This window comes from Hyaena hyaena, unplaced genomic scaffold (assembly GCF_003009895.1).
Source record: "Hyaena hyaena isolate Hyena2069 unplaced genomic scaffold, ASM300989v1 scaffold_8, whole genome shotgun sequence".
Lineage (NCBI taxonomy): Eukaryota > Metazoa > Chordata > Mammalia > Carnivora > Hyaenidae > Hyaena > Hyaena hyaena.
Window position 1 is genome coordinate 6,846,350 of NW_024080640.1, and position 15,394 is coordinate 6,861,743.

The 15,394-nt window shown below is 43.5% G+C and overlaps 1 protein-coding gene across 1 annotated transcript in view; it reads left to right on the forward strand.

The window, feature by feature from the left end:
• The window catches only part of LRGUK (leucine rich repeats and guanylate kinase domain containing), a 70,089-nt gene that overhangs the window by 42,668 nt on the left and 12,027 nt on the right, over positions 1-15,394 (forward strand). Inside the window, exons 11-12 of the mRNA XM_039243100.1 lie at positions 4,539-4,658; positions 12,054-12,150. Of these exons, the coding sequence (XP_039099031.1) occupies positions 4,539-4,658; positions 12,054-12,150 (217 nt within the window). The remainder of the gene's footprint in view (positions 1-4,538; positions 4,659-12,053; positions 12,151-15,394) is intronic.

The following is a 15,394-nucleotide window of genomic DNA, read 5'->3' on the forward strand; positions in this document are numbered from 1 at the left end:
CATTTGATTTAAAAGAAGGGCATTTATGTCCTCATTGTATTTCTTTCCTAGTTTATGAGATTGCTAGTTGTTTCATGCTTTAGGGTACATTTATATAAAAATATGTATCAAAGAAATTTACAACACTGTCTGAAAAACACGTACTTCTTCATCACTTCTGGCTTGCGAGTTGACAAGAGCAAACGGCCACGCAGCTCCAGAACGGAGCGGTGTTCATGGTGACAAACTCAGGGAGACGGGCAGGCTTACTGTTGCCCTTCCCAGGCGGGGCCAGCAGGGAACCCCAATTCTTGACCATGGGACTTTCATGCTGTGTTATTGGGGCACCCGGTCCCTTCCCCTGGCATGACTGGGGTGAGGATGCATTAGTAAAGTTACATGGCAGGATCTTGCCTCTGGCCTGGTAGTCACTCATAGCTTTCTTGCTCTCTGATACAAGTTCTCCGAGCTCACCTTGTACAAGCCCTGTCCAAACTCAGCAATCAACCGCTTCTCCCAGAAGCCCTGGTTTGTTTCAGTGAGAAATGGTACTTCCCAGTCACGATCTGGGTGGCTACAGCTACTCATCGCGACTGAGTTGCCTATTGTTGTTAGGGTTTTTAGTGGACAGATCTAGGAATGTATTTCTTCCTTCCGTCTACCCATCTATCCATCCACCCACTGGTTTAGTCTATCTGTCCTCTTTATTTATATGTCTCTATCTAAATCTATCCAATCTGCTTATATCTAGTCTACATCGAACTAGATCGATCTGTATCTATTTACAGATAGACGATAAAATATCTCCTGAATTCCTATTGATACAACACAATTTCAAGACGATTGTTGACTGAAATTTTTAAAAAAATTTTTAAATGTCTTAATTTATTTTTGAGAGAGAGAGACAGAGACAGAACGTGAGCAGGGGAGGGGCAGAGAGAGAGGGAGACACAGAATTTGAAGCAGGCTTTAGACTCTGCACTATCAGCACAGAGCCCGACATGGGGCTCGAACTCACAAACCACAAGATCATGACCTGAGCCAAAGTCAGACACTTAACCGACTGAGCCCCCAGGCGCCCCTGATGAAACTTTTACTTATCTTCCCTCCTCCTATCACATCTGTGTCCCCCTTTCCTCCACAGCCAAAGACACAGAGGGCGATGGATTGAGAACATCGCATAATTACTTTTTTAAAATCCCATATTGCAGCACAACAGTATCAGTAGTAATACTGCCACCAACACGATTACTGAAATCCTACTTTACCGATGCTCTTCCCATTGCCCCCCCATTTCTTTATTGCAATAAAGTATATATAACAAAATTTGCCATTTTAACCATTTTAAAATGTACAGTTGAGCGGCATGAATTATATTCAAACTGTTGTGCAGCCATTACCACCACCTGTTTCCAGAACTCTTTCATTCTCCCCACCTCGACAGAAGCTGTAACCACTAAGCAGTAGCTGCCCACTGCCTGCTGCCCCCCACCCCTAGTCCCCGGAGACTTTGTACCCATTTTCTAGCCCTATGAGTTTGCCTACTGTCTATATTTTATGTGTCAATCACCCGCTTTAAAAATAGTGTGCAGTGTTTATATTGTCACAACTTCTATCCATCACACACCATGCTTCCTCCTTTGCTGTCATTTGGCCTCAGTTCTGGGGGTAACTGCACATATATTGCTCACTGCTAGCCCTTATTTTGAGGTCTCCTCACTTGGTTGTGTGAAGCTTGTTCTCTAGTAAACTCCTTAGGATGTCTCTGGGGACTGGTATCCCTTGAACTCTTGCGTGTCGATAATATTCTCTGCCCTTTATACTTGAAACTCATTTTCCCAATATTTAAAATCCATGGCTCACACTCTTTTCCATGAATATATTAAAGATGTCACTCTTTTTTGGGGAATGCAAAATATCCATCAAAATCTGATACACGGTGTTCTTTCCCTTGTAAGTCATGTTCTCTTTCTCTAGCTGAATGGGTTTTTTTTTTTCTTTAAAGTTTGATCATTGTGCTTGACTGTATCTTAATATTATTAGTTACTGGTCCTTTGGGGCTAATACTCCCAGGTATGCTGTGCGCTTTTTCAACGTGTAGTTTATTATTATTATTTTTTTTTATCTCAGGAAAGTATTCTTGAATTACAGGCTTTAATATTTGTTCCCTTCGTCTGCTTTGGTTTTCTCTTTCAGGAAAAAGATCTCCTTTACTTATATTCAGTGTTTGTCACTTTTGACTTTTTTTCTCTTTGGTCATTAACAAAAATTTTACTTTGAGGTTATTTTAGATTCGCATGCAGCTGTAAGAGATAATACAGAGAAATTCCGTATGTTTCCTCCAATGGTGATATCGTGCCTCACTACAGTAGAATATCACAACCAGGAAACTGACATCGATACAGTCCCCTAGTCTGATCACATTTCATCAGCTTTGCATACACTCGTGTGTTCACTTAGTTTTATGCAATTTTATCACAGGTGTAGCTCATTCGGGCATCACTAAGGAAGAGTTCTGTCACAAGGGTCCCTGTGCCTCCCTTTTAGAGCCTTGGCTACCTCCCTCCTCATCACCCCTAATCCCTGGTGACCAGTGGTCTGTTCTCCATCTCTACTCTGTTGTCATCTCAAGAATGTTATACAAATAGAATCACGTGGTATATAACCTTTTGAGCGTTGTAGTTTTACTTAGCCTTATTTTCTGGAGATTTATCCAGGTTCTTGGATATATCAGTACTTCAGTCCTTTTTATTGCTCAGTTGTATTCCTTGAATGGATGTACCACAGTGAGATTAACCATTCATCTCTTGAAAGACACGTGGGGTGATTCCATCTTGGGACTACTACAAATCCAGCTCTTACGACCATCGATGTACAGATTTTTTTCACGTACAGTTTCAGTCCTCTTGCTTTGCCGTGGATGCTCCTTGGCTCTTGGGGGTTCCCTTGTTCTCAGGGCTGTCATCTGCTGCCCTGTTGTTCCCCCTGCACAGATTCTGGCACTGTGCAAGGCTTGCGGGTTTGTGGTGCATGCAGATATACTTCCTCATTGGGTTTCGTTATACATGTCATTCGTGGGTGTTTGCTCTCAGCTTTTTTCTGTTTTTCTGCAGATGTTCAGAGTGACTGAAAAATTATGCCACCACCACTTCCATTCTTCTTCATAGAATCTACACCTCAGCCCTGTCTTTTTAAAATATATTTTATTCTGTATTGCCATAGTTGTGGCGTGAGTGAAATTCACACACTTCAGCCCACCTCGTGGCAGGAGATTTTCATTCCTATTCCAGTCTTTCGGGCCCAGAAACCATGTCTAGATTCCTGTGTTAGCTCTTACCTATTAGCTGTTAACTTTGAGCAAATTAACCTCTCTGGACTTCCGTTTCTTCATGCGTGCAGGGGGGATAATGATAGAAACATCTTCATTAGCATCCTGTAATCATTAAATGAGGTAATGTGTGTAGGACTCTTAGAATAGTGCCTAGCACATAGTGATTGCTCAGGTAAATTTTAATTTTTACTATTTTCGTTGCATATCTGTGTTCTAATTCAGTAGGTATGGATGTTAAAGCTTACCTCGCGCAGAACTTTTGTTTTGAACTTCTTGGGGAAATATTTATACCAACCAAGAACTAATACATCTTACCATATTTTTTCCTTTTAAAAATGTTGTTCAAAGAGTGCCTGGGTGCCTCAGTCAGTTAGGCATCCTGCTTTGGCTCAGGTTCCGATCTCACGGTTCGTGGGTTCGAGCCCCGCATTGGGCTCTGTGCTGACAGCTCAGAGCCTGAAGCCTGCTTTGGATGCTGTGTCTCCCTCTCTAGCCCTCCCCTGCTCGTGCTCTGTCTCTCTGTCTCTCAAAAATAAATATCACTGGGGTGCCTGGGTGGCTCAGTTGGTTAAGAGTCCATGACTTTGGCTCAGATCATCATCTCACCGTCCGTGGGTTCGAGCCCTACATCAGGCTCTGCACTGATAGGGCCTGCTTCACATTCTGTGTGTGTCTCTCTCTCTGCCCCTCCCCTACTTGTGCATTCACTCTCTCTCTCAAAAATAAACAAACATATAAAAAATAAATACTGTTGGGGCGCCTGGGTGGCTTAGTCGGTTGAGCGTCCGACTTTCGCTTAGGTCATGATCTCGCGGTTCGTGGGTTCGAGCCCCGTTTCGGGCTCTGTGCTGACTGCCAGCTCAGAGCCTGGGGCCTGTTTCAGAGTCTGTATCTCCCTCTCTCTCTGACCCTCCCCTGCTCACTCTGTCTCTCTCTCTCTCTCCTAGAAATAAATAAAACATTAAAAAATAATAATAATAATAAATAAATAAATACTGTTAAAAAAATATTCAAACAAATTTACATACATGTGGATTTTGCTTGTTATGGATGCTGTGAATACTGTTGTGGGCACATTATTATCAACTTGCTCAGGAAAGCAGGACGTGCCTTTTCCATAGCGCCCTCACGCAGCAAGGGCTCAGTCATTGACTGAAGTGTGACTGTGGTGTAGACTGGGCGGGTGTCTGTGGAGCAGGTCCACACCCACTGACTGCCTGTGTTCCAGCACTCTTCCTCGCCTGGATGCTCCTTACCCGGTCCTGGTGCTGGTCGGTCCCGAGGCCTGTGGCAAACGAGAGCTTGCTCACCGCCTCTGCAGACAGCTCAGCACTTACTTCCGATACGGGTGAGTCCTCTGTTGGCTGGTAAGGCTGTGAAATGTTCTGGCTCATTCGGGCTATTAATTTTATGTGAGCTCACAAAGGTCCGTAGGAGGCTTCTCAGCTTCCTTGCTGTTGATGACACTGTCATACACCCTGCATCTTGTACTTTAATCCCCCACACGTTTAACTTCATTCATTGACAACTAAAATCACTGTCCAAGGTTTGAAAATGCACGTGTTTGTTTTTTTTTTTTCAGGTAAATACTTAACAGTCTGATCTTAAAACTTATGCTTGAGAAAAATGTTAACAATTTAAATTCTAAATGTATACACAGAGATGTTCTTAACTTTTGTGCTTCAGGTAAATACTTAATGTTTATAATTTTAAAATATTTTAAATTAGAAAAGAAAGCCCTATTACAAATACTTAGAATACAGGTAAGCAAAAGTTTAAAAAAATCATCGATAATCTTCCCTGCAGGGAAAACTTAATAATGGCATTTTTCATTTGACAATTTTTTGTAGTGCGAATGAAGATTTGCTTTTATTTATTTATTTTTTTTACAAATAGTTTATTGTCAAGTTCGTTTCCATATAACACCCAGTGCTCATCCCCACAAGTGCCCTCCTCCATGCCCATCTCCCCCCTTCCCCCCACACCCATCAGTTTGTTCTCAGCATTCAAGAGTCTCTTATGGTTTGCCTCCCTCCCTCTCCCCCACTATTCTTCCCCCCTTCTTCTCCCCCACGGTCCTCAGTTAAGTTCCTCCTAATCCTCCTATACGCGCAAACATATGGTAGCTGTTCTTCTCTGCCTGACTTATTTCGCTCAGCATAACACCCTCAAGGTCCATCCACGTTGCTACACATGGCCAGATTTCATTGTTTCTCATTGCCATGCAGTATTCCATGGTATAGATAAACCACATCTTCTTGATCCGTTTGTCTGTTGATGGACACTTAGGCTCTTTCCATGTTTTGGCTATTGTGGAGAGTGCTGCTATGAACATTGGGGTACATGTGCCCCTGTGCATCAGCACTCCTGTGCCCCTTGGGTAAATTCCTAGCAGGAAAACGCACGTGTTTTTAGTGAAGGCTGGTGGTGGTGAAACACGGGCTCATCCTGTTACCATGTGACGTGACAGCACGGGTGGGCACTGCCAGGCGTGTGGGCCGGTGTGTGTACCCGCCCTCTGGAGTTCCACTTGCTTCTTGCCACACAGGTCTTCCTCTTTTGAGGGCTGTTTCAGGAGGAAGGAAAGAGACATGGCAGCATTTCCCCCTTCCATTCCCCTGGGCCAGCATTCAGTACCCTCCAGTTTTCCAGAGAAAATGTTTTGCTCTGTGATTCCCTAATGGCGTGATTAAAATAGAGGGCAATACCAAAAAACAAAAAAATTAGGACCATGCAAAAAAGTCTTCAGCCGGCCTTACAGACTTCCTAAAGGCTTCTGGGAGTCAGATTTAGAGTTAACCACTCCCTATGGTCCTTTAAACTGGTTTCCTCTTACTTTTCACAGACGGCAAAGTACTTACTTCTAGATTAGTAATGTTTGTTGGTGACCGGAAGAGGGGACTGCAAAGATATTTAGGACAGCCAGCAAAATAAATACAAAATCTTTTCTAATGCCTTCCCTGCCCTTAAGCTATACATGTTCGAACAATGTAAATACTATTTTAAACAGGCCCATTCATTTAGATATCTCAAATTACATGCCTCATTTGGACAACCGGAGGATTCAAATATACAGAATGATTTATTCGTTAATATATTTTAAGCACCCTGAAGTAACAAAAATAAAATAAAAAAATAAAAAATAAATTAAAACCAAGTAGTAGAATGAAAAAGCATCGAGTGCCATCCTGCCTGCATAGGGGTGCTGAACCTATTTTAAATCATAAGTGAAACACAGTGAACACAAGGTCAGACTAGGGCAGAAAGGTGTACCCTGACTCTTGTGCCAGTATGTAAGTCTGGAACCTTTTAGCAAACCCAAATGGCAGGAACGAAAGCTTTCTCCGATTAGAGTTCCTTTTAATTATGTCCTAAATGGTGGGAGCCAGGCCCTTCACATTTGTTTGTGATCCACGTTGCAGAGTCAGATGTGTTCTCAGAGGCGTTTGTTACCTCATCACCAAAATCATGATGCAGCCTGCCTGTGTTCTCATGTGCTCACCCAGATGGGCCTTCTCGTTATTCATTTTTTTAAAAATATTTTTATTTATTTCTAGGAGAGAGAGAGACAGCGTGAGCAGGGGAGGGTCAGAGAGAGAGGGAGACACAGACTCTGAAATAGGCTCCAGGCTCTGAGCTGGCAGTCAGCACAGAGCCCGACGCGGGGCTCGAACCCACGAACCGCGAGATCATGACCTAAGCGAAAGTCGGACGCTTAACCGACTAAGCCACCCAGGCGCCCCTCGTTATTCATTTTTATTAAATTTTATTAAATCCTGGTTTCCCACCTACTAGAATGCTTGTCCATCCTGCGTGTGGTTGATTGATTTCATGTTTATTTTCCCTACGCCTCTGTAAGCCCAAGGAGGGTATGGACAAGTGTCAGCTTTGCCCACCGTTCAGTTCTCCGTGTTCAGCGGACTACCAGGAACTTAACACCTGCAGGAGAAACACTTGTTAACTGAGTGATGGATTGAGTGAATAGATGAATGAAACAATGAAGGGTATCGTATGCCACATTTCGTGGGAAATTACTGTGATAAGAACCTAGGTGATTTTCCCCAACTGCCATTGACAGATATACAGAGCGGATGGATGGGTTCATCCATTTGTTCACCCTTTCTTTCAATATATATTTATTGAGTTCTTCCCATGTGCTTCGTCCTGTAGATACAGTAGAAACAAGATTGATAACATCCTTGCCTTAATGAAGTTTGTCGTCCGGTGGGGAACTCAGACCTATAATTAGCATCCTGTACAGTTTGTATGGAGACACAAGGCAGCAAAACAAAATCTTACAAACTAGCTTGGTGCCTATGGTGTTGGTCTTGGCACTGCTCTCTTTCTCCTCTGGGTAGAATTAGTGACAGGTGTGGGAAGACCCTCCTAACTGCCTCACTACCAAACACACGGCCATTTACCCACCCGTTTACCCATTATGCGGCCATTCACTGGCATCCTCACAGAGGCAGAGATCAGGGCTTGCCCAATGGCACATCATCGTAAGAATTCCATCAAGGCATGGATCAAAGATCGTATCATTGGATTAAGAAGAAAAGAAAGCAGATAGCTGGAAATGTCATCTGTTGAGAAAGTAAGATAGTCCTACTTTATATACAGCAGCTTTCTAATTAAAACAAATGATCAAACCAAAGCATATCCTCAGAGGCAAGTCATTCCTCTTGTGTAGATCTTTTTATTCTTTACCCAACATAATTTTTATTGATTTTTAATTACATGGGAAAAAAAAGGCATGGGTACATTTTCATCATGAAACATATAAGTATTCACAAAGGCACTCTCTCTGCCATTTGTTTGAATCTTTTCTTTCCCTTCTATTTCATTTGCTCTTGGTATTTTGTCTTCCTTTGTACATGACATTGGCCCACGACCGAGACCCCCAATGAAATTCTCATGCACCAAGTTGCACATCCAGACATATAAATGTGAGAAGGATAACAGCGTAGCATAATAAGTATTGGTGTGGCTGAGAGATTTTGTTCTTGTTTTAGGTTCTGATTTTTCCATTTGTTCTTGGTTTTAGAAATGGGTTGGATGTTCTTTCTTTACCTGTATTAGTTACACGTGGCCTGGATATATGAATTGCCTGCCTTCAAAATCTGTTTCCAACCTTAATGTTACCCCACAAATCAGTGGCTCCCTGGAAGAGTAATGAATAATGAGAGAAAGGTAAAACAATGCCAGTATTACCTTGTGCACCTTCCAGATTTAAGCCCTGAAAGTGATCTAAATAGTCATGAAAGGAAAACGTTAGTCTTCTTCCTTAGATCTCTAATTTACAGCAATCTCCATTTTTGTAATCTTTTTCGTGATGTTGACTACCAAGTTTATTTTACTTTTATTTAGTACTAGATCACAGTAAAAGGCCATAGCTGTTTAGCTACGTGAGATCTATGAGCTACAGTTACCTAAATGCCATCTAGTCTAATGTCTGTTTATTCAGATACGACAGACTAGTAGAATGGTTCATTCATTCCTCTGTCCAGTGTTTATTGAGCACAGGCCATGTGCCACGTTCTGGCAGTAAGCTGTAAAACAAACAGACGTGGCCTTGCCCTGGGACCTTACAGTCTAGCATGGGATCCCGACAGCTCCATGCTGGCTAACAAGGTAGTTTGGTGGGTGCTATGACGAGGGAAGTAAAGAGCCTCTGGGATAGGAGAAGTAGAAGGTAAGTGGGATGTGGGACTTGAACAGGTGCCTTCCACACAGAACGATGGGTGCATTCGCTGAACTGAAAGTCCACTCTGGAATACAGCAAGACTTGAAGTACAGAGGGAGACAGCAGAAGAGAAAACTAGAAAAGTAGACATGAGTCTGATCATAAAGGTTCTGTAAGCAAGGGATTTCATGACAACCAGTGCATTCCAGAAAGTACGCCCTGCAGGCACCTTGGCAGAGGGTGGGGCAGGGAAGACTAGAGACATGGAGGCCAGCTGGGGTATGGTAATAGCTGAGGATGGCTTGAGTTAGAAAGTAGCTTGTGGATATAGGCAAGTGGATGGGGCAGTGGCTTCCTGGGATTTGATATTCAGACAACGTGTGCTGGAATCATATGTGCGGATGACCTCTGTAAATGTCCAGCAGTTAATTGACATATATTTACACTGAGCATTAGGACCAGTTTAATTTTCCTGCCGGCTGTCTTAGGAAGACCTGGGCTTTTGTGGATAGCCTTTGAAAGAGTTCACTTACCAACAACATGGCGTGCTGTCATGTGCTTGAATTTAGATGTGCTCACAGCCAAACCTCTGCCTAAATATTTGCAGTAACAAGAAGTTTGTTATGTCCTGAGGCCATCTGGTGCAAAACTGAGATTCTAAAACTGCATACTTCTGAATGAAACTGAAAACGTGTCTACTTCCTCATCCAACTGCGAGCTCTTCTTAGACATCTTTTCTTCCTATTGCATTTCCCTGAATATTCTACCGTTCCATTGTTTGATCTGACCTTGCAGGTCCCCTACCCTCCTGAGTATCTCCTCCCCTCCACAGACCCAGTTTGTTAGGCTCCTCCACGACAGCTGGCCCATGAACGGGCCTTTTGAACGTCTAACATCACTCTGAACTCTCAGGACCAGTCTCTAACTCAGTTCTTTTCGTGTGGCTCCTTTTGCAAACCATGACCTAACTGTTCACCGTGACGTAGTCAATTGACATAGTCAATTCATTAGTAGGTAATAAACTCAAGGAAATCTAAATTACAAATAGAATTGTACTTAGGGGACAAGAAGGATACTAAAGGCGATGGCCCAAGCAAATTTCTTTGTCTAAAATTTGTCACCCTTTTTTTTTGCTGTAAGTGAGTTTAGCCAAACACTGCTTCCACTCTGCAGTAGATCCTTTTTTCAGATGCTTGCATTTGGGCAGCCTACTTCACAGTGAGCATTTCTGCACGTGAAAATTGGATGACAGGACTCAAAAACCCACAGGTCATCTTAGGTCCTTCTTAATAGAAGTTTCCACAGCGGATACAGGCTCTGTCATCCGCATACACCACATCAGTGAAGCCTTCTCTTTATTTACCTGCCTAGAAGCTTCAAATTACTTTTTTGCTGTGTCTTCCTTTTAGAAATTCTGAAAAAATGCCTGCCGCTCAATTCCTTTGTTGGAAAATGCAAATCCAGCACAGTGTGTAAAGGCTATGCTAAGGGTGTACTGCGTGGGATGGCAAGTCACTGATTTATCTTTCCTGATTGTCAAGGACACCAGTAGACAGAGGGTCTCAGGGCCCTGCCAAGGTGTGTGAAGAGACGCCAGTGTATTCACACAACCAAACAAATGTCGCGGTGTTTTGACGGTCTTTTCTTAGAAATTGCTCTCTTTCCCGGGTATATAATTTAAATAGAATGTTAAGACCTTAAAACTTACTAGTCTAGTTAATTCTTGATTATAATGGAAGAGGAACAGTGGCACGAATTATCAAAATTTGGCTTTGGTTTTGTAACGGAGAGGCTTTTGAGGGTCGTGGCTTTACCCGCTTAGCATGGTCGTAAAGGGAATTGACGGGGAGTCATCCTGGCATTGGTGCTTAGTCACATCACTTAATTCCTGTGCCTCAGTTTCACCATCTATAAAATGAAAACAATAACCCCCACCTTGTGGGGGTTTTTTTGTGAGGAATAAATAAAATACCATATTCAACGTCTAGCTGTTTTCCTCTCTTGTAAAACCGTGGGATAATACAAAGATCAGTCTGCATTCCCAGAACATAACACTAGCACATTCAGAATGGGATGGAATCGAGAGTCCTGGGCTAGTTGGGACCCTGTCGTCTAGTTCTGGGACTGACCCTGGCCTGCTCGGGGGCCTTAGCCTGGCCATTTTTATTGTCCTCTTCAGCATAGAGTTTATCACGTCTGTTCTCCACTGCCCAGGTCTCATTTACTCATTCGTGCTATGGATACTTAGTGAATGTCTGCTATGGGCCAGGCGTGGGGAACGCAGGAGCAAGTAAGATGAACAAGAAAAAGTTCTGTTCTCATGAGTCACACAGGGGAAAACCAGACATATGGTTAAAAGAAGGCAGTCTTGGTGATAGAGGGTAAGGGGGAGCTGGGGATGGGAAGGGGCACTGTTGCAGTCAGTGATCAGAAAGGGCCTCTCTGCTGAGCCGAGAACGCCATTCACAGGTCCCCATGGGAGGCTCATCCCTGGTATCAAGTCCTGGCAGCGCCAAGGAGATGAGGTCCTGAACAAGGAACTGGGTGGGATGCAGTCGGTGGCAGGCACTGAGGCCAACGGGCATATAAGGAAGGGGTGCGTAATCAACGATAGGGGGTCAGAAAGGCTTGAGGGTTGGTGGGGAGGAGCATGTAACTTGAGTCCTGGAAGACAAGTGGGCTAGCCAGGTGGAGGAATGAGGAGGGGCGCAGGAAAGTGCCCACAGAGCAGAGAGGGCACTTGGGTGGAAAATATACGAGCAGTAAACACTGTTCTAGGGCCGAAAGTTGTGTGTGATATCAGAGGCAGGTGGTTCCAAGGTGATAAACAGCAAGTAAACTTTGGGTGTTTATAATCCCGAATTTGTGCAATCCCTATAGAGTCGGAGCAGCCGGCTGTAGTCTAGCACTTTGGAATCACAGCGTTTTCACAGCCGTGTTGCTTCACAATTGATGATCCGTGGATCAATTTCAACTTTTGAAAACCTACTCGTACCAAAACCTTTTCCATTTCGAAACTCAAGCTGCAAGAAGTAGACCGGTTATCTCCTCTGTTTTCAGGGCCTGTCACACCACAAGACCACCTTACTTTGGAGAAGGGGATCGAGTCGATTATCATTTTATCTCTCAAGAAGTTTTTGATGAAATGGTAAACATGGTAAGAATGTTCCCCTTTGTATCACACAAGAAATACATGTTCTCTGCTAGAAACATTAGGAACTGGCGATGAAAGGGAGAAAGTTTTTGTGCCTGTTGTGAGAGAGGTGTCCTCCTTGGATTGTTTTTTTCTTAAGCCACTTCTACACCCTTGTGCACGTGCTGCTTTGTTTTACAATCTTGGAGGGAATGTTGTAATTTTTCCATAAAGCTAAATGAGTAGACGTTTTAAGAACATAGAAGAGCTCTGCGAAAAGTTCTCGCGATCTGTGTTTATTGGGTGCTACCGTTACTGATCAGACTTCATGCAAGGTAGGCAGTTCTCACAGACCTGAACTGATGTCCGAAACTTGTGAATTGAACATCCCTCAGCATTGGGAGTGTTCTCTCCAGGGACCAGCCACTCCTGTTTGCTAAAACTGATCTTTTCTCATTGTTGTGACCCTAAGCACCATTTCATCATGGTGTGTCCCATTCAGTTGGCTGTACGCCCTGACCTTCCATGTTATACTCTGTGCACAGAATTGTGGTACGTGTAATAATGGAATCTGCCGTTTCCACAAGTTTAGTTTTGAATGGCCAACTTCCCATGGAGTGCATATTTTCTCTTGCAGTCACAGAGAAACCCAAGTGGCAAAGGCCTATAGTCCTTTGGCCATTTCCCCTCTAACCTTGTCAAAAGAGCATCCTAGAGATTCTTTATAATCTTCTCTCCTCGGGCTGTATATTGGTAATTCAGTTTAATGTATCAAGAGTACTTTGGGATTTTCTATTTCTCAAAGGCTTAGTAGAGATAGGAAGCATTACTAGTAAGTGGCGTTAGTAAGAAGCAATCTTTTAGGACTTTTTGGATTGAAAGGCAGCTGGTTTCTGAAATTCATGTTTGTTTTTCATGTCAGAGTGTGAGGCATCTTCCCTTGGTTCAGGTTCATCTGTTCTCAGTACCGCATCTGTTTGCACCCTGATGTACCTTATCTTATCGGTAACAACGAAGTCTGGTTCAATTCTTAGTCGAAGGTATCGCTGTACTTGTGTGCCATATTTGCTCTTACAGTTTGACTCCCTCTGCAAAATCCTCGTGTGTTTGAGAAGTGCTCAGTTTTACTGCTTCTGCAAAAATGTCACTTTAGTATAAGATCATTTTCTTCAGCTTGAATTTTCTTTCTGAGCTCCTTTTTTTTAATTTTTAAAAAATTGTTTAATGTTTATTCATTTTTGAGAGACAGAGTGTGAGCAGGGGAGGGGGCAGAGAGAGAGGGAGACACAGGATCTGAAGCAGGCTCCAGGCTCCGAGCTGTCAGCGCAGAGCCCGACGCGGGGCTCAAACTAGCAAACTGGCAGATCATGACCTGAGCCGAAGTTGGATGCTTAACTGACTGAGCCACCCAGGCGCCCGAGCTCCCTTTCTTGAAAGTGTGCTTGAGACAGTTTCGTGAAGAGCCAAATGTACAAGCTATAAATTCGTGACACGTTGTCAGCTTCGCCAGTCAGAGCGACACACTCAGCCTTCTGTACACATTACCCCCCTCCCCCAACACAGCCTGTCCCGGACACCTGCTGCGGACAGTCACAGCCACCACTCTGACCTGCAGCCCCGCACACCCTCTCCCATACATACTCCTCCACACACCCCCCATCATTGCCCCACCGTATGCCTACAGACACACGAGTCTTTTTTAAACACACAAATGCAGTCACTTCCCTGCAGATATACTACCTGTCTTGTGGAAATAGGATTATTGGAGCCTTCTGAAATAGGATTATTACCGTTTATGAAGAAATCCGCAAGCAGAAAGAAATGGCAGGAAGATCCCCAGCCAGAAACTAGAGGACCACTTCATCTCAGTTCTTTAAAAACAAGTTCGACAGGGCCTGTTTTATATATAAAAGTACAATGCCAGCTTCCTCCCAACTCAGCATTTTTCCAGAAAATACTTTTGGGATCCACAGAGGGAGGCTCTTGTACACAGGTAAACAAACTCATAGTGTATATCTGAAAAGTGACTCAAGAATACATTTTGAAAATGGCGTGACAGTAAACAAGATAAAGTATATACCTGATGGGACATTCAGGTATCTGTCTATACAGATGACAGTATATATATTAGAAAATGACGTAGTAGTTGTTCCAAAGAACAAAGAAGGTATGACATTGAGGAAGTAAAATATCGAGGATATTTATTGTTGAGTTTTAAACTTTTAGAATACATGATACAAATTACTTTAGATTATGGGATGTGTGGATTTTCCTCATCACCCCTCCCCCATCACCCTAGAGACCCACCCCACCCCAGGAGGTATTCTGTGTTTCATGGACTCCCATCCCTCCGATCTCCAGAACCTCCGGGCCCAGACAGGTAGCATAAAGGACTCCTCACTGCTAATGTCCTTTTTTTTTTTTTTTTTTTTTTTCCTTTTAAACATTTATTTACTTTGGAAGGAGAGAGAGAGAGAGAGACAGAGCGTGAGCAGGGCAAAGGCAGAGAGAGAGGGAGACACAGAATCCCAAGCAGGTTCCAGGCTCTGAGCTGTCAGCCCAGAGCCTGACTCTGGGCTCGAATTTGTGAACTGTGAGATCATGACCAGAGCTGAAGTCAGACGCTTAACGGACTGAGCCAGCCGGGCGCCCCTCACTGCTACTGTTCTTAATGATTGTGCTGTCGTTCAATGGGATTCGACTGGGATTCAGCCTTGCAGATTTTCATTTCATCATTTATGTGAAAATCCTGTGCACGAGGAGCCACAGGTGCCAAGATCATTCATATTTTAATTTTTTGGTCATGAGCTTTGCAGTTCAGATTAGACCCAGTGGTTTAATAAATCTAGTATTGTCAGAGAAAAAAACAGTTTTGAGAGGCATGTTTTTTTGTTGCTGTTGTTGTTTTTTAACCTGGACTGTTCGGCAAGGGAGTCCAGCTTTGGGAAGAACCAGGCTTCCAAAATACAGATAGAAGGCAAATGACTAGAGGGCACACAGCAATTATGTTGAATAACATTTGGGGCAGTTGCAATAAAAAGCTGTGTTCTATAATGGAAACACAGCTGGTCTGTTTTTCAGGGCTTATCTCAGGATGCAAAGGTTTTCGGATGTCCCTGTAATTCATGGCCTTCAGGCTTATCTGGGAATGCAAGGCTCTGGAGGGGAGCTTTTTCTGGGGTACCTGGTATGCTGGCATCGCCAACGTGGCTGAGGCAAAGGGCGGGCTATCAGTTTTGCTTTCTCAGCAACGACGGCTCATGGTGCA